At 40.2% G+C, this 26,566-nt stretch overlaps 1 protein-coding gene across 1 annotated transcript; it reads right to left on the bottom strand.

Moving 5' to 3' along the window:
• Nucleotides 1–6,803: 6,803 nt before the first annotated feature.
• On the bottom strand, nucleotides 6,804–24,895 carry LOC129820032 (POU domain, class 2, transcription factor 3L-like). The gene is made up of 13 exons (XM_055876840.1): nucleotides 24,839–24,895; nucleotides 19,689–19,770; nucleotides 19,584–19,600; nucleotides 18,604–18,714; nucleotides 17,605–17,716; nucleotides 17,290–17,378; nucleotides 12,906–13,082; nucleotides 10,517–10,658; nucleotides 10,268–10,401; nucleotides 9,661–9,825; nucleotides 8,730–8,796; nucleotides 7,292–7,403; nucleotides 6,804–7,061 (listed from the first exon to the last, which is right to left on the bottom strand). The coding sequence occupies exons 1-13, from the start codon at nucleotides 24,893–24,895 to the stop codon at nucleotides 7,019–7,021; spliced, it is 1,308 nt and encodes a 435-aa protein (XP_055732815.1). The 3' UTR covers nucleotides 6,804–7,018.
• Nucleotides 24,896–26,566: the final 1,671 nt, after the last annotated feature.

Here is a 26,566-nt window from a genome sequence, read left to right as displayed (position 1 = left end):
GCTATGATGAAACTGTCTCTCATGAGGACTGCCACAGGAAAGGAAGACCCAGAGGTACCTCTGTTGCAGAGGATAAGTTCATTACGGTTACCAGAAATTGCAGTCTGATGTCATGAGCGCTCGAGAGCACTTTTTTATCAAGGATCTCTCTGTACTTTGTGTTTTTTCATCTTTCCCTCAATCCTGACTAGTCTGAGAGTCCTTTTGGTGCCTTTTGGCAAACCCCAATCGGGCTGTCATGTGCCTTTTACTGAGGAGTGTCTTCCATCTGGCCACTCTACCATAAAGGCCTGATTGGTGAAGTGCTGCAGAGATGTTTGTCCTTCTGGAAGTTTCTCCCATCTCTACAGAGGAACTCTGGAGCTCTGTCAGACTGACCATCAGGTTCTTGGTCACCTCCCTGACCAAGGCCCTTCTCCCCCTTGATTACTCAGTTTGGCCCTGCGGCCAGCTCTAGGAAGAGTCTCGGTGGTTCCAAACTTCTTCCTTTTATGATGGAGGCTGCTGTGTTCTTGGGGACCTTCAATGCTGCAGACATTTCTTGGTACCCTTCCCCAGATCTTTGCCTCGACACAATCCTGTCTCGGAGCTCTACGGACAACTAATTTGACCTCATGGCTTAGTTTTTGCTCTGACATGCAGTGTCAACTTCTGGACCTTATATAGACAGGTTTGTGCCTTTCCAAATCATGTCCCATCAATTGAATTTACCACAGGTAGACTCCAATCAAGCTGTAGAAACATCTCAAGGATGATCTATGGAAACTGGACGCACCCGAGCTCAATTTTGAGTCTCATAGCAAAGGGTCTGAATACTTATGTAAATAAGGTCTTTTCTATTTTTAATAAATGTGAAGAAAAAATAAAACCTGTTTTCGCTTTGTCATTATGGGGTATTGTGTATAGATTTTTTTTAAATACATTTTAGAATAAGGCTGTAACGTAACATGTAACGGCAGCCTTCCTCCTCTTCGTCTGAAGAGGAGGTGTAGCAGGGATCGGACCAAGACGCAGCGTAGCTCGTGTTCAACATGTTTTAATAAACAAGACGAAAACGTGAACACTTACAAAATACAAAAATAACAAACGTGGCAAACCGAAACAGTCCTCTCTGGTGAAACGAACACAAAGACAGGAAACAACCACCCACAAACCCCAACACAAAACAAGCCACCTAAATATGGTTCCCAATCAGAGACAATGACAAACACCTGCCTCTGAGAACCATATCAGGCATACATAGAAATAGACAAACTAGGCACACAACATAGAATGCCCACCCAGCTCACGTCCTGACCAACACTAAAACAAGTAAAACACACAAGAACTATGGTCAGAACGTGACAGTAACAAAATGCGGAAAAGTAAAGGGGTCTGAATATTTTCCGAATGCATTGTACGAAGCTAATGTATGCAGTAGGAGGTACTAAAGGATCCTGTGTGTCACCAGCCAGCAGTTCCACTCCTTGCCACGCTGGCCATTCACACCTGCAAAAATAGCATTGTTGTCACTCTACAGGTGAAACTAGAGTCCTCTTGACATTATTATGCAGTAAAAGTAACATTCTGATCAAACAGAGGCAATGCAATATCTAGGCTTAGTATTATTTCTGCTATAGCTTTATACCCAAATAGCCTAAGCACATAATATTCATATCACACCCTTTTTATTTTAGTGTTAATATTTTAAGTCATTGTTACATTTTGTTAAGTAGCTAGGTCTATACGGTGTCAATTGTAATCAAACAACAGGCTTATTCTTGTTAAACTTAGCTTAGGCTACATTATGTCATTTACAAACATGTACCAGATGACACACTTGTTTGGTCCAATATCTAGGCTATTTTAAGAATATGATTAAACAGCAAAACAATTTAATACATACATGGACCTACTAGCCATAGTAATAGGCTAGTAACAATCAAGATCATAGCCAAAATGCTAGCATACAAGCATAGCCTCAGTGGTGTAAAGTACTTAAGTAAAAATACTTTAAAGTACTACTTATGTCGTTTTTGGGGGTATCTGTACTTTACCATTTTTATTTTTACTACTTTAACATTTACTTTACTACTTTCGTAAAGAAAATTATGTACTTTTTACTCCTTACATTTTCTCTGAAACCCAAAAGTACTTGTTACATTTTGAATGCTTAGCAGGACAGGAAAATTGCCTAATACACACACTTATCAATAGAACATCAGTGGTCATCCCTACTGCCTCTGATCTGGCGGACTCACTAAACGCACATGCTTAATTTGTAATGATGTTTGAGTATTGAAGTGTACCCCTGGCTATCCGTAAATAAAAAACAAGAAAAGGGCGCCATCTGGGTTGTACTTTTACTTTTGATGCTTAAGTACATTTTAGCAATTACATTTACTTTTGATACGTAAGTATATTTAAAACCAAATACATTTAGACTTTTACTCAAGTAGTTTTTACTGGGTGACTTTCACTTTTACGTGAATCATTTTCTATTAAGGTATCTTTACTATGACAATTGAGTACTTTTTCCACCACTGCATAGCCTACATACTGTACCTTTATCCGTTTCTCTCCACAAGCATCCTAACCTGAAATCCAGATCTGCAATATCAACAACAAATGTCTGCCATCTTCAGCCTCCATATGTGTTGCTATTACCTTTCTGATCTGCCTCAAAAAGTCCGTCCAAAAAGGCCTGGCACATTTAAAATGGAGTGCACGTTCACTTTTTCACTGCAATAAAGCAAGCCTACCACAATCAATTACTTCCCTAACTAGTCTAAATCCCTTCCCCTTGGTTCTCAAGCAGCTTTAGCCTCTTATGAGATTAGTTGATTTCCTCCAATTATATACCCTGGCTGTAGACCAAGCAAGTGATTTAAGGTTCTACATTTACTCTCTCCTCAAAATACTACATGCATCAGTCTCTATGACTGTAACTGTGAGGATAATAGAATTGAGTGAAATATAGGCTAGCCTTGGACATTGTAGTGACTATAGGCTCAGCCAGGTCGCCCGTGATACAAGTCAGTATTCGACATCCGTCCATGTTTGAGGTTGTTGAGAGATGACGTGGAAAAAGGCCACTAGGGGCAACAGTGAGCGCTGTTACCTTAAAGTGGGGTTCAGTTGTGCTAGGGTGTTGTGGACGGGATGGTGGATGGACATCTGCCTCTGATTCCAAAGGTTGAAAGTTTGAATCCAGCAATATTTAAATGTATTTTTGTTTTAAGCCTATCCCAAAAGTTAACCCTTAACCATTCGGAGTTAATGCCTAACCTTAAGAATTTGGAGTTTGTCTAAATCTTAAACACTTCGAAATTTGATGTTTGAGAAACATGGACGGAAATCTAATTCTGACGTAAAACTGATAGCCTTTGAAGACAGGTAGCCTCAAAATACAGACTGAATCACGCTATGTTTCACTGGTGGAGTGAAACAAACGAGCAACAGCGCTGAATTCAGTCTGGATTTCAAGGTGACAAGCATTACAAGCCTGGCAATTAAAGGCGAGTCAAGTGTGCAGGGTCTACAAGCATCATAACACATTCTTGGAAACTAGTGTTTCCATGTTTGATTAGGCCTCCTAATTTCCCTTTGGGACTGTGAGTTAATTACCCTTAGAGCTATGAAGCAGACAGGTGACAAATGGCCTATTTACACTACACTACTTTGATGACCCAAACTAGGTCCAGGAGAGATACAGTACTTGTGTAGTGTAAAGAGACGGATCTAGATTCAAATCTCTCTATAAGAGAGTTGGGAGACATCTACACCACATACCCCCCTCTGAGTGGTAAAGTGTAAAGACAATAGCTGTCCCACACCACATGTCCCTGCAAGAATAAACCTCAATTACCCTCACAGATCCATGCCCAAGAGACTCCACTAAAATGAGCTACAATGTAACAAAGTATGTTTCATGAAAGTACTAAACTGTAACAATGTATGAATTGGACCATTGATAGATCACCCTGAAACACATTGCAGATGTTAAAGTGTGATGCACTTCTGAAACATTCCTTAAAAAATACTAGTGCTTATTTTTTTTCTAAAGTTCTGGCCCCTCTATAATATTTAATCTTTTCACAGCCTAAATATATTTGCAAACATTTTATATACAAATACAAACAATAGACAACATCATTATGTAAGATTGCTGTCTTTTAATATGTACACCTTCACACAATTATTATCACACCTGAACCCCTGATGAATAACAAAGGAAATGTCCAAATGAACCTCACTGTACCCAATACGGTAACACTTCACTTGTTAGCCATGTCATGATATGTCATAACAGCTGACATAACTTGACATAATATGATCATAACCTGCCATGACACATATTTAGACCTGTTGTGAAATACATTACGTTATTTTATGGCTGGTTATGACACCTACATAAGAGTGTCAAAACCCACAAAACTACTACACCAGGCAAAACATTCCATTATACCACAGCCTACTTGTTTATGTTATATAACGTCTTCTGAAATGTACCATATTAAATTAGCATTGTAACTGTGCACACGTTGATGTCAAACATGCACCTACCCCAATGCTCTGTTTCTGATGACTGGGATGAACACAGGAACAGATTTCAGGAGCATGACAAGACTATTTTTGACAGATGACTGACGTAAGGGCATGTATGTGATAGGCCTATCTTGCTTATATGGTTATGATGGTCATACTGCTTCTTGGCAGTGTCGTAAAGTGTATTTTCTTAGTCCAAGTGACACAGGGTGGTTATAATGCTTTATGACCGTGTCAAAAAGTATATTTTCTACAAGTTAGTAGAAAATTATTTAAAATAGTTATTTAAAATATGATGGGGGAAAAAAACATGACAAGGACAAAGGACAAACTTTCAAACGAAAGGAAACTTCTTGGCAGGGAAAAAACATTTGAATAGGTGTCATAACCAGCCATAAAATAATGCAATATATACCACAACAGGTGTAAATATATGGGTTATGACAGTGTTAAGACCATGTTATGTCAGGTGTTATGACATATTACGATATGGTTATGACCGTGTCATAACTTGTTATGACGCTGGGTGTCAAGTAAAGTAATACGAAACAAAACATAATGTACATGGGCAGCTCAACTGAATCCAACATATACAACTGTATAGGCTACATGCATTTTCCAGTGGGCAAATACATTTAAAAAAAAAAAAAAAATTGTACCTTTATTTAACTAGGCACCTCAGTTAAGAACAAATTCTTATTTTCAATGACTGCCTTGTTCAGGGGCAGAATGACGTATTTTTACCTTGTCAGCTCGGGGATTCGATCTTGCAACCGTTCGGTTACTAGTCCAATGCGCTAACCCCTAGGCTACCTGCCGCCCAAATTGCAGTGGTTTATACTCTAAAGTCTAAACTTTAGAAGTTTAGAGTACAGTACTGTAAAATACCTGGTAAAGTACCTTTAGGCTATATGTCTCCATTTTTCTGAATAAGTCACTTATGCGTGGGCAGTGGTTTAACAGTTGCTGAATTAACATATTGTAACGGCAGGTTTAACTGAATCCAGCCTTCATAAACACTACATAAATGTGTTACAAATCATCTATAACCGTATGTCATGCTTTATAAAGGCTTCACAAATGTGGCATAACTGTTTGACATAACCCCCAATGTCAAATGTGACATAACCCATTATGTCAAATATGACATAAAACTGTGCTTTATAAAGGGTGGCAGAAGCACCGCTTAATAAAGGCCATTTAAAAATGTTTGCCTACTTCAGTTTTTGACCCAAATACCGTTTTGTTTTTCCAGGTTTCGGATTTCCCCCATTTTTTTCTTCTGGTTTATCCCATTTTGTTTACACTTTTTTCAAATAGAAAAACAAAAAAAAAGATTTTCTGTGTTCACAACAATGGTTAAACCACATCAGGGGATGACTTTTGAGGTCTATGAAGAATCTAAGAAATGTAGATTTTTTTTGTGTAGTTGCCCGTTATTTCAGTGAGCATGCCCTGCACTGTTTGGTGAGCAGATTTTCTGTAGTGCAGTAAGCACATACACCACTGTTCAAAAGTTTGGGGTCATTTAGAAATGTCCTTGTTTATGAAAGAAATCGAACATTTTTGGTTCATTAAAATAACATCAGATTGATTAGAAATACAGTGTAGACATTGTTAATGTTGTAAATGACTATTGTAGCTGGAAATGGCAGATAAAAAAAAAATGGAATATCTACATAGGCGTACAGAGGCCCATTATTGTTAGTTAATCCAAGTGTATAATTTTAAAAGTCTAATTGATCATTAGAAAACCCTTTTGCAATTATGTTAGCACAGCTGAAAACTGTTGTTCTGATTAAAGAAGTAATAAAACTGTCCTTCTTTAGACTAGTTGAATATCTGGAGCATCAGCATTGGTGGGTTCGATTACAGGCTCAAAATGGCCAGAAACAAAGATCTTTCTTCTGAAACTCGTCAGTCTATTCTTGTTCTGAGAAATGAAGGCTATTCCGTACGATAAATTGCCAAGAAACTGAAGATCTCGTACAACGCTGTATACTACTCCCTTCACAGAACAAAAATGTGATTTTAACTTGTGAAGGCCAAGTTTGATGTGTTGGTCCACCAGACCTTCTGCGCATTTGGGTAGAAGTGTCTGAAGTTAGGAGTAATGTGACTAACATGACATCACTTTAGAGCCTTATGCCATGCTTCAGCACAACATGTCACCCTTTATAAAGCACATGTTTATATCACATTCGACATGGTGGCTTATGTCGCAGTTGACATTGGGGATTATGTCACATAGTTAGGCCACATTTATGAACCCTTTATAAACCATGACGTACAGTTAAAGATACTTTGCAACACATTTATGTAGTGCTTATGAAGGCATCATGAAGCGTTTATAATTTGAACATCATTTAAAGCGGGACCAAGTATTGTATATGACATTTGACATTATGTGTGTCTGATGGATTGTATCCATTTCTGTTTCCCTTCATTGACATCGGTAGTTTTAGTTCTCTTCCACAACAGGCAGGATTTGTCAGTGGTGATAGGGCATAGGGTTCCATGTGCGATACCACGACCTGAAACGTAAACATAACAGATTCATCGCTCATCTGTACAATGCCATGTTGCCATTACAGCATTAGAATAACGTTCTGGGTGTCTCTCAAATGGCACCCTATTCCCTATGTATTGCACTACTTTTGACCAGGCCATAGGGCTCTAGTCAAAGTAGTGGACTATATACTGTGGGTAATGGGGTGCAATCTGTTAAGATGTGCTTGGCTGTGGTGAGGGGTGAGCCCCTTACCCTGGTGAGCTGAAGGATTGGTTGACCTGGGAGGTCAAAGCAGTGGAGCCAGACGAGAAGGTGCCGAGCGAAGGTCCATGACTAGGACTATTAGGAGAAGGACTCGATGACACTAGAGCACAAATGAATAAACTCAATTTAACATGCCTTGATAAAGATGAGCAATAATGACTGTATACAATGAATGATTCAAATACTGAGCTATATTGTATGCTGAAACACATTTATACTAATACAACTGCTCAGAGAAAGAGATTTTGTTATCAAAAAAAATCTTTAAAAGGTCAGGATAAACATTATTGACACCCCTAATGATTCTTGTAAATAAAGTAGTCAAAAGTTCAGTGTTTGGTCTCATATTTCTAGGACGCAATGAATTCATCAAGCTTGTGACTAAAAACTTGTTGGATTCATTTTCAGCTAGTTTTGGTTGTGTTTCAGATTATTTTGTACCCAATAAATATGAATGGTAAATAATGTATTATGTCATTTTGGAGTCACTTTTATTGTAAATAAGAATATGATAGGTTTCTAAACACTTATACATTAAAGTGGATGCTACCATGATTATGGATAATCCGAAATGAATCGTTAATAATGGTGAGTGAGAAAGTTAGTCAAAGATCATAACCCCAACACATGCTAACCTCCCCTGTCATTGGTAACAGTGAGAATTTAGCATGTCTTGGGGGTATGATCTTTGACCCTCTAACTTTCTCACTTGATGTAGTCATTGCGTTCTAGCAATATGGGTGTCACGACTTCCGCCGAAGTCGGTCCCTCTCCTTGTTCGGGCGGCGTTCGGCGGTCGACATCACCGACCTTCTAGCCATCGCCGATCCACTTTTCATTTTCCATTGGTTTTGTCTTGTCTTCCATCACACCTGGTTCCAATTCCATCAATTACATGTTGTGTATTTAACCCTCTGTTCCCACCCATGTCCTTGTCCGTAATTGTTTGTTGTAGTGCTTGTTCACGTTATGCTGGTGTGTACTGGGTTTTGTTTGACCCGTTTATTGTATTGATTCTGTTTACGGTGGTTTATGGTTATTAAACTCAACCGTTGTAAATCAGTTTCCGCTCTCATGCGCCTGACTTCTCTGCCGCCAGTAGCATCGCATTACAATGGGACCAAACACTACATTTTGTCATAAATTAAAGTAGTCTAATTTTTAGTGGTGTCAATCATTTGGACCCCTACCTTTTTGAGAGAGAAAATATTACTTGTTACAGAAAATACAATTCTCTGAGCAATTGTATTAGTATAAAATAATATAATCTTTTCATTTCTTGGAGCATACAATATAACCTTTCAATTATTTATTTGATACAGTCGTTATTGCTCATCTTTATCAAGGGTGTCAACCATTTTGGACCCCACTGTATATGAAGTAGTCTTAAATACAGATTATATGAAGTGCATATGGTGACACTTGCCTCCTCCTGAAGCAAGAGGGCTGTATGATCTGGACGTGGAGGCCTGAAACAGGGTGTTACATGAAGACTAGTGGGAAAAAAATAAGACAATGTATTGAAAATGTTGTAGTGTACATAGAGAGTAGTGTACATAGAGAACCCTACTATTACACTACTCTTGTATTACACAAATCTTATCATATACCAGTGAAGAGCGAAAGCCCCTAAAAAGCAACTTCTCGTTTTGAAAACGGCCTATGTGCTATCGATAGGAGTCAGAAACAATTATTCTGGTGTCAAAATTGACTACAAAGTGTAAATATTATAATGTTGGTCATCAAGTCAGTCTCATCCAAAACTGAAATTTGCGAGATTATAGGGAAAAAAGGTATGTCACGGAATGAAGGGTACCTTCAATCCTGCCCATATGCCCACAGCTTGAAGCACCCAAGTAATCATCCATTTGGAGTGCAGCTGCACGTGACCCAATCATAATGCCCATGATATCCCTATGGGTCTTGTTAGGGACCATCAGTAAATTACACAATGTACACGAGACAATATTTTAAAAGGTCAACAGCTCTAAATTTCAATGACTTAAAAACCTCAAACCAACTATAAACTGTAGAAATTCATATAAAAATATTGAAAGCATTTACAATGTGTAATTTATCGACGGCCCCAAACTAAAATCAACTTTGCCACAGTGGCACACCAGCTGCCTGAAGCTAATTGGCGAAAGCAATAGCTTGCCTGGGCAACTTCTTAATGGCCAAGGTGAAAAATGTGGCCAAATCAGAAAGTTCAGCCCCCCCCTTAAAAATATATAGGCTTTCAAATTGACTTGAAAATATAGAGCTACTGTACATATTCAGAGCTGGCCACTATACTATCAGGAAAAAAACATACAACATTTCCCCAAAACATTATCACCAAGAGATTTAAGGCTAACCATTCTGTTGTTGAAGTTATGTGATTTCATGGGTGAGGTGGACACAGGGCAGTAGATCCTCTTTTCCTTCTGTCTACGGTTACAGAACCACACCCGCACCACCTCCTTCTCCATAGACAGCTGCTCTGAGATCAGCGTGATCTCCTCTGAGTTAGGCTTGGGGTTCTGAATAGAAACGTGAGTATAATTGTATTACTGTAGAAACTATTAGCATTCATGAACCTTTATAATGACTTATAATATGGCATATAATATGTAGCTGCTCTGATATGATTGTGATCTTCTCTGAGTTGGGCTTAGGGTTCTGAAAAGAAACCGGTAGCTAACTGTAAAGCCTGCAGGTACAATGCTTATGACTTATTATAAGCATGCATGAGCTTCTATAATGTCTTATAATAAACCATATCATATGTATCAACGATGCAACTAACTCAAAATGGCTGCTATGTAGTCACTCAAGTGCCACAACAATGTGCATGAAGGTGGATTGTTTTTCTCCCTGCATGAAGTGTTTTTAAATACAAATTATATCAACAGTTCCTAAATTTATGTATTTATGGTTGGAAGTGCAGGGGACAATATTAGGGTATAGACAGAGTTAACTCACGACAAGAAAGCGTTTCTCCAGGGTGAACTTGATGTTGGTTTCAATGCTTGTTCTCTTTTTCCTTTTCCTTCCATAGCCTTCCATCAGGGGGGGCAGAGAGGCTACGTTGGCCATAGAGTCAGAGGGAGAATTCTCTGATGTGGAAAGAGATAGTGAACATGACTTAAAATAAATATCCCCTCGACATAGAAATCAACGGTACACGTGTGTAAAGACATCAGCAAAATATAATGTTATACACTATAGTACCTGCGTCGCTCAGCCACTTCTCCAGTAGCGGCTTCAACTTGCACATATTTTTGAAGCTCAGGTTGAGTGCCTCGAAGCGGGAGATGGTAGTCTGACTGAAGTCATTCCCATACAGTTTCCCCATATCCAGGCCTACATCACCCTAGAACACACACACAGGATATATTTGAATCTGATTATGGCAAACTTTCAAATAATAATGTTATATCTTTTAAGTATTTTGACGACAAAAAACATGTCACTTCACTACTGTCTTTGAACTGTGTGTGTTACAACAGTAAGGTTATTTCAAAGTGAGCAAGTACACCAAGTACAGAAGTTAGGTGGCATAACAATAATCAGAGCGAGGCAGTAGCTTCAAATCCCAGGGCTGACAGGAACATTTTACTTGCTACCCGGATAAAGCACTAAATAAACTTCAGTTAGTGCTAAATACGGCTGCTAGAATCCTGACTAGAACCAAGAAATTTGATCATATTACTCCAGTGCTAGCTTCCCTACATTGGCTTCCTGTTAAGGCAAGGGCTGATTTCAAGGTTTTACTGTTAACCTATAAAGCGTTACATGGGCTTGCTCCTACCTATCTTTCCGAGTTGGTCCTGCCGTACATACCTACACGTACGCTACGGTCACAAGACGCAGGCCTCCTAATTGTCCCTAGAATTTCTAAGCAAACAGCTGGAGGCAGGGCTTTCTCCTATAGATCTCCATTTTTATGGAATGGTCTGCCAACCCATGTGAGAGACGCAGACTCGGTCTCAACCTTTAAGTTTTTACTGAAGACTTATCTCTTCAGTAGGTCATATGATGGAGTGTAGTCTGGCCCAGGAGTGTGAAGGTGAACGGAAAGGCTCTGGAGCAACGAACCGCCCTTGCTGTCTCTGCCTGGCCGGTTCCCTCTCTCCACTGGGATTCTCTGCCTCTAACCCCATTACAGGGGCTGAGTCACTGACTTACTGGTGCTCTTCCACGCCGTCCCTAGGAGGGGTGCGTCACTTGAGTGGGTTGAGTTACTGACGTGATCTTCCTGTCTGGGTTGGCGCCCCCCCTTGGTTTGTATTGTGGTGGAGATCTTTGTGGGCTATACTCGGCCTTGTCTCAGGATTGTAAGTTGGTGGTTGAAGATATCCCTCTAGTGGTGCGGGGGCTGTGCTTTGGCAAAGTGGGTGGGGTTATATCCTTCCTGTTTGGCCCTGTCCGGGGGTATCATCGGATGGGGCCACAGTGTCTCCTGACCCCTCCTGTCTCAGCCTCCAGTATTTATGCTGCAGTAGTTTATGTGTCGGGGGGCTAGGGTCAGTTGGTTATATCTGGAGTACTTCTCCTGTCTTATCCAGTGTCCTGTGTGAATTTAAGTATGCTCTCTCTAATTCTCTCCTTCTCTCTTTCTTTCTCTCTCTCGGAGGACCTGAGCCCTAGGACCATGCGTCAGGACGACCGGGCATGATGACTCCTTGCTGTCCCCAGTCCACCTGGCCTTGCTGCTGTTCCAGTTTCAACTGTTCTGCCTGCGGTTATGGAACCCTGACCTGTCCACCGGACGTGCTACCTGTCCCAGACCTGCTGTTTTCAACTCTTAATGATCGGCTATGAAAAGCCAACTGACATTTATTCATGATTATTATTTGACCATGCTGGTCATTTATGAACATTTTGAACATCTTGGCCATGCTCTGTTTTAAGCTCCACCTGGCACAGCCAGAAGAGGACTGGCCACCCCTCATAGCCTGGTTCCTCTCTAGGTTTCTTCCTAGGTTTTGGCCTTTCTAGGGAGTTTTTCCCAGCCACCGTGCTTCTACACCTGCATTGCTTGCTGTTTGGGGTTTTAGGCTGGGTTTCTGTACAGCACTTCGAGATATTAGCTGATGTACGAAGAGCTATATAAAATAAACTTGATTTTGACTTTGCCATGACTTATGCCATGTTTATATGATATCTGAGTGAGAGTGACTAACAAAAAGAGTTCAGGGCCCATTGGCACATGCCTTGCATTCCCGGTCAGTAATTCAGCCATGATTACTACAATATTTAGATAATTGGCTAGACTAACTTACCTAGAAATCTATAAAATGTTAGCTGACGTGGGCTTACTGAGTGACTGTCAGTGACTGACATAACAAGAGGAAAACATTTGATGCACCATCAAATTTCGAAATTGCACGTTGTGTATTCTACAATACTAACTAACAATAAGTTGAGACCCCCACTCACTTCCTAAAAATAAAACCAAATTTTATTGAATTTTTGGGAGGTTTGGCTGCTTATTTCGCTTATGCCTAGAAACGGCACTGCCAGTATGTGTGGTGTCCGGGGGTTAGGGGAAAAACAAGACAGCAAAAATACAAATAAAGCTATATTGTATTTTGAGCCGGGGGTCCTCAATCTGTACCTGGGTGAAGCCCAGTTTGATGCGTCTCTGTTTGAAGGCCTTGGCAAACTGTTCCAGCTCCTCTAGGTCGCTGGGATCGTCCTGCTGGGAGGCCCCGATGTGTTTGGGGACCTGCAGGTGGGACATGTCCACGTGTCCTTCCATGGACGACGACGTCAGGCCCGACCGACTCATGGCCTTTAAGGAGGAGAAAAATGGTTAAATGGATGATAGAAAGTGTTGTGTTCAGCCATGTGAAAATTAGAGCAGTGTTAGAAACCTTTTTCATATGGAAATGGAACAGAAACATGTATTATGCAAATGTTCTCTTCATATTTCCTCATTAATATACTGAGCGTACAAAACATTAAGAACATCTGCTCTTTCCATGACATAGACTGACCAGGTGAATCCAGGTGAATGCTATAATCCCTTATTGATGTAACCTTTTAATTCCACTTTTAATCATTGTAGATGAAGGGGAAGAGTCAGGTTAAAGAAGGATTTTTAATGCTTGAGACAATTGAGACATGGATTGTGTATGTGTGCCATTCAGAGGGAATGGGCAAGACACAGTATTTAAGTAGGTGCCAGGCACACTGGTTTGATTGTGTCAAGAACTGCAACGCTGCTAGGTGTTTCACACTCAACAGTTTCCCGTGTGTATCAAGAAAGGTACACCACCCAAAGTACATCCAGCCAACTTGACACCACTGTGGGAAGCATTGGAGTCAACATGGGCCAGCATCCCTGTGGAACGCTTTCGACACCTTGTAGAGTCCATGCCTTGACGAATTGAGGCTGTTCTGAGGGGAAAAGGGGTGCCCGCTCATTAGGCAGGATTAGGTGTCCGCCTATGGCGGCAAATTGACGAGGGCGGCATTTTCTGAGCTAAACTTAGCAAGACAACACATAAAACCTCACATAGGCACATAAAACCTCACATAGGCCTAATTCGGCCCCTAAACAATTACAATTTCTCTCAAGCAATGGCATAAGGGCTTTTTAGCTGCCATGTGATAAGCAGTGCCCACTTTGTCAAAGGCAGTGCGCAAAATGTTTAGCTTGTCCATTCCCAGCTCACCTCTCCAGGGTGCTGTTGGAGAGATGCATCGCTTCTGCGCTCCACCAACGATCCGTCAAAAAAAGAATGTAACATAAATCATGTAGCACGTATAGGATATGGTAGAAAGAGTATGTGGCCTTTTCTGTAGCCTACAGGCTAGAGATAAAATGTATGACAAGGTAATGAGACTGACACTTTGTACATCATGCAGGTTTCTTCGATCGGATAGCCTAACCTAAATGGCACCCAATCAAATTAAAAAGGCACTGTCGTGTTAACAAACAACCAGGACAGGTCAAAGTAAAATGGAAAATATGTAATGGACATTCACAAGTGTTGTACAGGACTTTCGCATCATTGTCATGATTAGTGCTTTCAAGTTTGTGTCTGTACATTTTTGACAAGCTGATAATTTCGAAAAAAAATTATATTTATGCATTTCCCGCTGTGTGAACACATTGCAAATAGTCACATCCATTAGTCACAGGAATCAGGACTAATAAAGCGAATGCAATGACCTGTTTTACAAATGGTGGGCCTATCACATGGAAGGGCACATATAAAATTCCATTGCGGCCAGACCGGACGTCTTTTTTTTGTGTTTTACAAAACCTGCGGACTCCTTCACCGCAGCCAACGTGAGTAAAACATTTAACGTACTAACCCTCGCAAGGCTGCCGGCCCAGACGGCATCCCTAGCCGCGTCCTCGGAGCATGCGCAGACCCCTATCCCTATCCCAGTCTGCTGGGAGGGGAGCTAAACGACTATCACCCCGTAGCACTCACTTCCGTCATCATGAAGTGCTTTGAGAGACTAGTTAAGGATCATATCACCTCCACCCTACCTGACACCCTAGACCCACTCCAATTTGCTTACCGCCCCAATAGGTCCACAGACAACGCAATCACACTGCACACTGCCCTAACCCATCTGAATAAGAGGAATACCTATGTAAAAATGCTGTTCATCGATTACAGCTCAGCATTTAACACCTTAGTACCCTCCAAACTCATCATTAAGCTCGAGACCCTGGGTCTCGACCCCGCCCTGTGCAACTGGGTCCTGGACTTTCTGACGGGCAGCCCCCAGGTGGTGAGGGTAGAAAACAACATCTCCACCCCGCTGATCCTCAACACTGGGGCCCCACAAGGGTGTGTTCTCAGCCCTCTCCTATACTCCCCGTTCACTCATGACTGCGTGGATATGCACGCCTCCAACTCAATCATCAAGTTTGCAGACGACACTACAGTACTGGGCTTGATTACCAACAATGACGAAACAGCCTACAGGGAGGAGGTGAGGGCCCTCGGAGTGTGGTGTCAGCAAAATAACTTCACACTCAACGTCAACAAAACAAAGGAGATGATAGTGGACTTCAGGAAACAGCAGAGGGAGCACCCCCCTATCCACATCGACGGGACAGTAGTGGAGAAGGTGGAAAGTTTTAAGTTCCTTGGCGCACACATCACGGACAAACTGAAATGGTCCACCCACACAGACAGCGTGGTGAAGAAGGCGCTACAGCGCCTCTTCAACTTCAGGATACTGAAGAAGTTTGGCTTGTCACCAAAAATACTCACAAACTTTTACAGATGCACAATCGAGAGCATCCTGCCGGGCTCTATCACCACCTGGTACGGCAACTGCTCTGTCCACAACCGCAAGGCTCTCCAGAGGGTAGTGAGGTCTGCACAACGCATCACCGGGAGCAAACTACCTGCCCTCCAGAACACCTACACCACCCGATTGTCATAGGAAGGCCAAAAAGATCATCAAGGACAACAACCACCCGAGCCACTGCCTGTTCACCACGCTATCATCCAGAAGGTGAGGTCAGTACAGGTGCATCAAAGCTGGGACCGAGAGACTGAAAAACAGCTTCTATCTCAAGGTCATCAGACTGTTAAACAGCCATCACTAACATTGAGTGGCTGCTGCCAACATACTGACTCAAATCTCTAGCTACTTAATAAAAAAAATTGGATGTAATAAATGTATCACTAGTCACTTTAAACAATGCCACTTTATATAATGTTTACATACCCTACATTACTCATCTCATTTGTATATACTGTACTCTATACCATCTACTGCATCTTGCCTATGCCGTTCGGCCATCGCTCATCCATATATTTATATGTACAAATTCTTATTAATTCCTTTACACACATAAGGTAGTTGTTGTGAAATTCTTAGATTACTTGTTAGATATTACTGCATGCTCGGAACTAGAAGCACAAGCATTTCGCTACACTCGCATTAACATCTGCTAACCATGTGTATGTGACCAATACAATTTGATTTGATTTGATTTTACAAACAATAGGCTTACCACATGGATGAGCGTTCATAAAACACAATTTCAGGCAACACTGTAGGCTACACCTCAGTAAGCATGGACCTATGCCAATGCCTTTTTGATGTCTTATTTTGGTGTAGTCCGGACCGGCCTTGATTTCTACACCCACGGTCATTGGTTTTTGGTCCAGTCCGGACCAAATCTGAACCAATCATAGACGTCTATGTTTGGTTCAGATTTTGTGCGGTCCAAACCGGCCTTGATTTCAACGTTCATGGACATAGATTTTTTGTAAGGTCCGGTCAAATATGAACCAATCATAGACATCTATGTTTGGTTCAGATTTTATATAAATTACAACTATTCAACTTTTATTCAGAACCAAAATGAACCTGATTTCAACATCCGGAAAATATGTATTTTTTCAATGTCTGGAAAATACATATTTTCAACATCCGGAAAATAAATATTTTCTACCATTATTCAGATCCAAAAATGAACCTGATTTCAATGTCCGGAAAATATCTATTTTTCCATGTCTGGAAAAGATGCCTTTTCAACTTACTGGAAAATATGTATTTTAAACGTACGTAAAATATGTATTTTCACATTTCATTCAGAACCTAAATTGAAACTAACTTCACAATCTGGAAAAAAACATATTTTAAATGTATTTTCAACATAATTTTGCTTACTGGGACTATTCTAGTTTTGCGAGGTGGCATTTTTTGGTCTCGCCATCCTCGCCAAAAATGGCAAGGACCGGCCCTGAGCTCAATATTAGGAAGGTGTTCTTAATGTTTTGTACACTCAGTGTATATCTGACTGATGTCAGTGAAAGTTCCATGATACTGTAAGTCCTTATCCCTCTCATGGTATGTCCTGTAAAAGGATAATTCGGTTATCAAGTTCAAGGATCCGGATGCATAACCTGTATTGTTGCCCTTTTAATCTTCTCAGCAAATGTGGTCACTTGACTTACATCTCTCTGCCTCATACAGCTAATAATGTCAACTGGTGTAAGAGGTGTGATTTTTACCTGAGGTGTTAGTGCTAACCCAGGCTGGTGCTGGAGGAGACCTGACTGGCTCTGGGTGGGAAAGCCGTGTAGGTTCTGCTGCAGAAGTGCTACACAGGGGAAAAAATTGTTATTGATACAATTTGTTTGGAGAAGTATCATAGATATTGTAACTTTCCAAAACTTCCTAGATTTTTCAGAAATCCTGGTTGAAGGATTCCCAGTTGGAGGATACCCTCCCTGCTTATTCTCTCCTGGTTTTCGGAGTCCTCAAACTGGTATACTGTATCTGGAAAAACTGGGAACTGTGGGAAAGTTTACATGACACATGTGTACCTTGATGCCCCGTGTGTTGTGTCTGTGAGAGGAGGAAGGAGGAGGGGGGTGAGAGGTGGTGAGAGCCTGACATAAGCACCAGCTGCGGCATCGTGTGGAGGGAGGGGAGCTCCTGTGAAAACAGAAATACTATCTTAGATTTTTCCTTTATTTTATCTTTATTTATCCAGATGAGTCTCGTTTAGATCAAATATATTTTGCAAGAGAGACCTGGATGTAAACCAAAAAACAACCAACAAAATGCATTCCTTACAGAATGACCATTTCCTCCTATTCTTAGAAAAGGATCAATAATCATAGCTTTACGTGACATTAAACATGGAGCGGTATAATACAGTGCCTTTAGAAGGTATTCACGCCCCTTGACTTTTTTTCGCATTTTGTTGTTTTACAAAGTGGGATTAAAATGGATGTAATTGTAATCTACACCATATACTCTGTAATGTCAAAGTGGAAGAAGAATTCTAACATTTGTAAAACATTAATGAAAATAAAACACTCATATATCTTGATTAGATAAGTATTCAACCCCCTGAGTCAATACATGTTAAATTCACCTTTGATTCACCTTTGATTACAGCTGTGAGTCTTTCTGGGTAGGTGTCTAAGAGCTTTGCACACCTGGATTGTATAATATTTGCTTATTATAATTTGTTTAATTCTCCAAGCTCTGTCAAGTTGGTTGTTGATCATTGCTAGACAGCCATTGACTTGCCATAGACTTTCAAGGTTATTTAAGTCAACACTTTAATCCATTAATCCATTGAGGCTGTAACACTACAACATATGGAAAAAGTAAAGGGGTGTGAAAACTTTCTGAAGGCACTGTATCAAGCGTAATAGAGTAGGAGTGCTGATCTAGGATCAGATCCCCCCCCTGTCTATATAATCCTATATATTATGATTTAAAAGGCAAAACTGATCCTAGGGCAGCACTCCTATTTTAAGACACCAGATACATATGGCCTGATCTACTGAGACAGACGATGCGTGGCCTACCACTGACAGCTGGCCTGCCTGGACTCCAGGTATTGGGGATCCTTGTGTCGGGAGACATGTTTTGCGTGATGAGACTGCATGGAGAGAGTCGTTGAGGTCCTCTGTTTTGATCTGTGAACCAATCACAAGACAGTATTACTCACTTTCCTACTTCCTGCTGTCTGATGTTGACATTGTCTTTAGAAGAATAACAGTCCATTAACACTGTCTTGTCTTTTTCAATGGAAATTTGGATATCAATTGGGTATGACCAATTGCCATGGAACAACCAGGCTGACATTTGGCCTATGTTGTCGTAGATCACAGTGTGTGTGTGTCTGTCTGTCTCTCTGTCTGTGTGTGTGTATGTGTATCTCTGTCTGTGTGTGTGTGGGTGGACCGGTTGGGTTAGGCTGCTGGACTTGTTTAACAAGATACAAACTGTGATAAACACAACTCCCCTCAGGCAGTGCAGTATGCAAATGTCTCACCAGGGCTCGAGAAAGTTTCTGGATCCCCCAGGACTAAAACAATAAACCTCTAACAATCTCTGAATGCCATTTGGAAATACATAGTTTACAAATAACTTATAGGTAATAGGTTATAATAATAGGAAGACATTATGAGGTATATAAACAGTTGTGTGAAAAATCTGGTGATCTTAGTTTGACTGTCCAGCAGTCTAATCAGTTCCTGTAATATGATAGTAGATGTTCTTATGACATCATTTACACTGTCTATCGTACATTACTTTCAGTTTTGACTGACATCACAATCAATGTTTTTCTTATAAAATCTTACAAGTACCAATTGTCTCGAGACATATGGCATGAAGTAAAAACCTTTCAAGTTTTTCTATATCGAATAAATTACAAGCATGGTTTTCCTGTAACGTCCTACTATAAATCTGTTCTCAGATGGAAAGTAGCTCCCACTTTAATGAATTCCCATTTATAGAAAGTTAATCTGAAGTTAGAATTAAATGTGTTTTCTATACTCACTTGTCTTTGTTCAATGTCTGCAGGAGAAAGTAAATATAAAATATTAGACAGCCAAATATCACAATGTCCTTCCTAGCATATTAGGGCTACACTGGGTTAAACTACCTTTTGTTTCTAAGAATAGGCCTACACAGGAAGTAGCGCTCTGGATAACATCATGGCTCAGGGATGTGCAACTGGCGGTCCTCTCCGCCCTATGGCAAAAATGTGTAGAATTGCAGCAAAATGTCTTTAAAAGTACAATATTTTTTCTTCTTTCCATGGCAAAATTGCAGGATATCTCTCCACTGTGAAGTGGGGTCCTAAAATGTTTTGCTCGCAAGGTGGGGGGGACCCAACTCAACTAAATTTAACCTCCAAAAGGCGAGGGCCAGCTCTGACTGCATGTGTGGGTATGGATGTGGGTACGCAGACTACTGAGGCACCTGTTTATGAGTTCAGATTTTTTTGTAGCCCCTACCCCCATCAAAGTTACCCATCACTGGTTTTTCATAATTAAGCTACAAGAGGGAATACTAAGCAAATCATTAAACCCTTTCTCATAACTTTCATGAATTAGGCATTATAAATGCTTGTAAATGTTCATAATGCTTTATAAACTAGCATACCTTTTTATAAACGTTTTTAAATTGTTACGCTCGTAACACTTATAATTATTTACAAATGTTTACAAATGATGAAATACTTGTTTATTTTTAAATAATTTATGAATGTTATTTCATGACATTTATTATAATGTGTTGTAATAAACAACACACAGAGACACCATGCCCTGAATTTTATCAATATATAGGATAATAATATACAAGATACAGTTTCTTGGCACTAATCATATCTATCCTAATCAGGGGTATAATGTAAAAATTAAATATAGCCATATGGATGATTCACCACCATATGGAGTGATTAAGAAGGTTATGGTAATTTTAACCCTACACTGTCATGGCAGCCTCCCTTCAATACAACAATACCATATGACAGACAGAGAGTGCAAAGGTCTGCTGTGACAGGTAATCTTCCCTCATTTGAATTTCAAATGGAACCTCTGGGAGTTTGTGGCGGGCGATGTGCCTGCTCGACCCACAGTATGGAAATCTCCCCCCTCCCCCCCCACCACCACCCTGTTCAGAGGCCAAACTTCCAGTATGGAAATCATCAAGCCATGCAAATCAGCTGCGTAGTCCTGGCAACCTTTTCAGGCCCTTCCATTGTAATGTTTACAGACCCCCAGGTGCACTGTACACACGGACTAAGGGACCTATTCAATCCGCGTAACGGATATTCAGCTTTACAGCGTGATCGAAATTTAAAGGCAATGTTCCCAGTTTAGCAAAAACTGCATTCACGGTAAATGCTGCATATGTCAGCTCAATCGAAAATTACCTTTAAAGCCGCAATATCTAACTTTTTGGGCAGCCCGACAAAATTCACATAAAATTGTGTTATTGATCTGTCATTCTCATTGAAAGCAAGTCTAAGAAGCAGTGGATCTGTTCTATGTGCGCTATTTCTTTGCTTCTCGTTCTTCAGTTTAATTTTTTCTTCTTTAAATTTTGGTTCTGTAAACTATCTTCAAACAGCTGAAAATATAATATTTTTGGTTATGGAAAAGATAATTCACAGCGGTTTAGATGGTACAATGATTCTCTATACTATACTTGCTTGTTTTGCCACATAAACTGAAATTAGGCTAACTATTAGAATTAGCAACCAGGAAATGGTGGAGTGATTTTTGCAAAGTGGGGTGGCAGGTAGTCTAGTGGTTAGAGCATAGGGCCACTGACTGAAAGGTTGCTAGATCGAATCTCTGAGCTGACAAGGTAAAAATCTGTCGTTCTGCCCCTGAACAAGGTAGTTAACCCACTGTTCCGAGGCCGTCATTGTAAATAAGAATTTGTTCTTAACTGAGTTGCCTAGTTAAATAAAGGTAAAATAAAAAAATGGCTTAACATTTCTATTGCAGATTCAGAAACGTTTCAGCTTTACAGATTGAATAGAGCCCTAACTCCAGACCCAGAACTATAATGGAACTGGGTTTAACTTCAATATAATGGTTATATCACAATTCTAAAATCTCTGATAAAAAGTGTCTTGTGATTTTGTTTCCCATAATACACATTACCATAGTAATAGTAATGGTAATGGAGTTGACACAGAATAGACTGTCTGGTTGCATGCTCTGGATGATTACTCAGCCAGGTTTTCAGTCATGGGACTGACAGTTTCTGAATCAAGTGTCAAAGCCCTCTATCCAGGATACACTGCTGTGGAAATCAATACACCTCTGAAAGTGATACCTGGAAAGCCACTTTCTGCAATTAATCATTGTAGTTATACGTCAATAAATATTGTTAACTCAGCAAATAGACTGTTTCTGAATTCAATTTCTTATTTGTATTTCTCATCTGTTTTTGTTCTACTTTATGTAGTATGACAAGGCATTCGGAAAGTATTCAGACCCCTTCCCTTTTTCTACATTTCGTTGCGCTACAGCCTTATTTTATAATAATGACAAAGGGAAAACAGTTTTTTAGAAGTTTTTGTGAATGTATTAAAAATAAAAAACTGAAATATGTTATTTACATAAATATTTAGACCCTTTGCTGTGAGACTCGAAATGGAGCTCAAGTGTATCCTGTTTCCATTAATCTTGATTGGAGTCCACCTGTGGTAAATTCAATTGATTGGACATGATTTGGAAAGGCACACACCTATATGGTCCCACAGTTGACAGTGCATGTCAGAGCAAAAACCAAGCCATGAGGTTGAAGGAATTGTCCATAGAGCTCCGAGACAGAATTGTGTCGAGCCACAGATCTGGGGAAGGGTGCAGCATTGAAGGTCCCCAAGAACACAGTGGCCTCCATCATTCTTAAATGGAAGAAGTTTGGAACCACCAAGATTCTTCCTAGAGCTGGCTGCCCGGGCAAAGTGAGCAATCGGGGAAGAATTGCCTTGGTCAGGAACCGGATGGTCACTCTGACAGAGCTCCAGAGTTCCTCTGTGGAGATGGGAGAACTTTCCAGAAGGACAACCATCTCAGCAGCACTCCACCAATCAGGCCTTTATGGTAGAGTGGCCAGACAGAAGCCACTCCTCAGTAAAAGGCACCTAAAGGACTCAAACAAGATTCTCTGGTCTGATGAAACCAACCGCCACATCTGTTGGAAACCTGGCACCATCCCTACGGTGAAGCATGGTGGTGGCAGCATCATGCTATGGAAATGTTTTTCAATGGCAGGGACTGGGAGACTAGTCAGGTTCGAGGGAAAGATGAATGGAGCATAGTACAGAGAGCTCCTTGATGAAAACCTGCTCCAGAGCGCTCAGGACCTCAGACTGGGGCAAAGGTTCACCTTCCAACAGGACAACCACCCTAAGCGCACAGCCAAGACAACACAGGAGTGGCTTCGGGACAATTCTCTGAATGTGCTTGAGTGGCCCAGCCAGAGCCCGGACTTGAATCCGATCGAACATCTCTGGAGAGACCTGAAAATAGCTGTGCAGCGACGCTCCCCATCCAACCTAACAGAGCTTGAGAGGATCTGAAGAGAAGAATGGGAGAAACTCCCCAAATACAGGATTGCCAAGCTTGTAGCGTCATACCAAAGAAGACTCAAGGCTGTAATCGCTGCCAAAGGTGCTTCAACAAAATACTGAGTTAAGGGTCTGAATACTTATGTAAATGTCATATTTCAGTTTTTTATTTTTAATAAATTAGCAAACGTTTGTCATTATGGGGTATTGTGTGTAGATTGAGGGGGGACAAAAATATATATTTTAGAATAAGGTTGCACCATAATGAAATGTGGAAAAAGTCAAGAGGTCTGAATACTTTCTGAATGCACTGTACATTGTTTTTGATCACTACATTGTTGGGTTTAGAGCTTGAAAGAAAGGCATTTTACTGTACGTGTGCATGTGACATTAAAACTTGAAACAGACAAAAGGTCTCCATGCTCTAGTATATATACAATAACTATTCATGAATTTGCTTAGGGGATATGCTCTCAAAGGTACAATTAACACACAGAAAACTATCTTACTGATTTATGTTTCATACAGACCTTTCATTGAAAAAAATAACAAATATTAGGGAGTTAAGTTGTTTGATTCATTTTGGTTAATTTGTGTTGGAAAAATACAATAAAACAATGAACTGTAAGCTGTGGGAAGGGATTCATGATAACATTGCTCTCAGGGTAAAATGATAGTGATATTTTCCTCTCTTACCTGATGGTCTTGCATAGCGTTGTGGCTATCAGTGTTAGATTATATGAAATTGATAGCTGGTGTGATCCTGATGTGATCCTATGAGGGGAAGTTGATTCAACTTGAAAGGTTAATGCAACCAGCTACCGCTCCACTCATATTTCAAGGTTTCTCAACCTTGGGGCAGGAAAGTTCTACTAACATTCATTCCTGAGTTGTCTCAACACATTTGCCAATGTTTCTACTCCTAGTGTACTCAAATGATCCTAATTGTATTACAGTGATTTGTTTGAATGATATGGATGAAGCTGGGGCAACATCATGATGGAAACTGATTAAAAAAACAATTTTTGTAAGATTATGTCCAAAAATGTTAAACAATGAATTCACTTCCATACACTCTGAATCCAAGTTCCACATTTTCATTGAGTTTGTTCCGTGTTTCACCACCTCTTCCATGTCACCTAATAGCCTAGGGATGTGGCAGCTTCTCTGCAAACAGCTTGAGGTACAGACAGCACATCCTGGTAGAGCCTCCAACTGACAGAATCAACACATCCGATTTTAGAAACACTTGTTCATAGTAAAGTGTTTTTGGGGGAGATGTTTGCTGTTGATAAGGTTCTTTCAACCAGAAAAATTATACAGAGAAATAGTAATTCACTATTCACACTGTGGTAATCAATACACCCTAACGCCCCACTTATCAGTAAAGGATTGTAGAAGAAATGCTGATAAATACTAGAGAGTTTGTGTAAAATATAGCTAAAAGCTACAAAACAAATGTGCAGACACACCATAACTACTTCAGAAATAAAGTTTAAAGATAAAAGTGGTAACATACGAATAAGCAGAAATGTAAAAACAATTCTGTTATGCTATTTTGTTTTAAACACCACCATCACCAAGAAAAAAGTTTAGCAGGTGCAATGGAGGAGAAAAGTTGACATCATAAATTACCAAGATAATTTGTTCAGATACACCTGACAAGAGTTAGCGACAAACAAACACATTGAAAATAAACATTGAAAAGCAGGTGAAACATCCTTACCTGCTTGTTCATGTTGAGCCTCTGAGTGTTCCACACCATCTGTGCTCATCTTAATATCTGTAATGATAAATACTGCTGATTTTCCTAAAGGATTGTAACTTCGCTGGGACAGCGCAGCACACAGCTCTACCAGTAAAATCCTATTGAGGTTATTCTAATGCAGTTTACTATTCATAAGTTGGAGGTTATCCCCATTCAGTATTGACCACAGTTACTCCAGCTCTCTACCCTATCTGAACTCAGTCAAAACCAGATGAATCAAGTCAAGAGACACTCACAAAGTTTGTTGAAATGGCAACAAAAAAAATGTTGCTTTATATTACATTGAATATAAGTATGTAAAACTTGAACAGGTAATTGATTCATTTTGAATAAAAAAATAAATAATAATAATTACCTGGATTGAAGAATTGTTCCACTCACTGGTTTAGATAGCACTATGTGAATATGTCCTTTTTTCTTTCTAAAAACATGCTGGTATTGGGATAGAAATTTCACAAACCAACTAGTGCTCATCTGCATTTACCTAAGTGGGATAGTGGAGGAACATTGACCTTTTTTAGTATCCCACACAGGCAGATAGAGTCATTTGCATAAGTCTCTCTGTGTGTCCTATCCAGTCTCAGTTCTTTTGCATAAAACAACAATGGGTTGTCTGCGAACTTAGGAAAGTTGCTCTTCAGTGTATGTGTTTATATAAAGGGAAGGATAAAGGGAAGGACCGCATGTCGCAATGCCAGAACTTAGCATCAAAGCAGGGCAAATTCGGAAGAGAATTGTAGTTATTTGTCACAATGGAACGAGATTGAAATCTACCAATGGGCAGAAAAAATGAGCAGACTGCCAAAATGTGGGTAACACTTTTTAATACATTTCATGAATAAGCTGTATTTAATGATGAATAAATGTACATTTTGTTATCTGGAAACATTTATAAACATGTGCGTTTACACGCATTGTAAGCATTACAGTTCATTAGCATTTATACCATTCTATAACTGTATAAAGCGTTATGGCAGGTTTGGTTCAAAGTGCATTGTCATCTGTTTCTTTTCACTACAAGACAACATTGTGCTAATATGTTTTGAGAGAATGCCACAACCACAGGTCTGTCTGCCTGAATGACATGAAGAAGAGAAGGCATGGGGCACACAAAGACCTTCAAGCAAATTAATTTGGTCAATCTTAAAACAGATGGGTCTCTAACCTGTCAGAATGTGTGCATTAATTGGAGAAGTGTGTTGAATTTGTTGAATGCATGTGTCTAGGAGACGACAGCCTACATGGGTCCAAGGTTGAGCACTGTTCCAGATTTCCTTGTGATGGTATGTGTGTGCACGCACATGTGCGGATTTGTCTTTCTGTAGGAGCAATGTGTGAAGGAGCGTATCCAATGGCATGGAAGACTGTTGAAGATGCTGTGTCAACAAGCCAACCAAAGGGAGGAGCAAGGTAGCTGCTTACTCAGTCACCAGTGCCATTCTCCCACTGGACATCAATGTTCTCTTTATCTGTTAGGACCCACAGACTAAGCGAGTGTAGCGATAGCGGTAGGTTAACTAATCGGTTTTGGAACACAACGCATATCTCATTCGTTCAATTGTTGCCTTGTTTCATGAAACGTCATAATCTGCCACACCAAATTAGGTGACAAATCAGTTAGACTATGTTTTTATGGAAATTGATGAATGAATGAATCAATAGTAATTTATTCACTTTG

The sequence above is a fragment of the Salvelinus fontinalis genome, chromosome 2, assembly GCF_029448725.1.
Source record: "Salvelinus fontinalis isolate EN_2023a chromosome 2, ASM2944872v1, whole genome shotgun sequence".
NCBI classification, from domain to species: domain Eukaryota; kingdom Metazoa; phylum Chordata; class Actinopteri; order Salmoniformes; family Salmonidae; genus Salvelinus; species Salvelinus fontinalis.
Note: the sequence above shows the minus strand (reverse complement) of the source record. Positions and strands in the feature narration are given on the sequence as shown.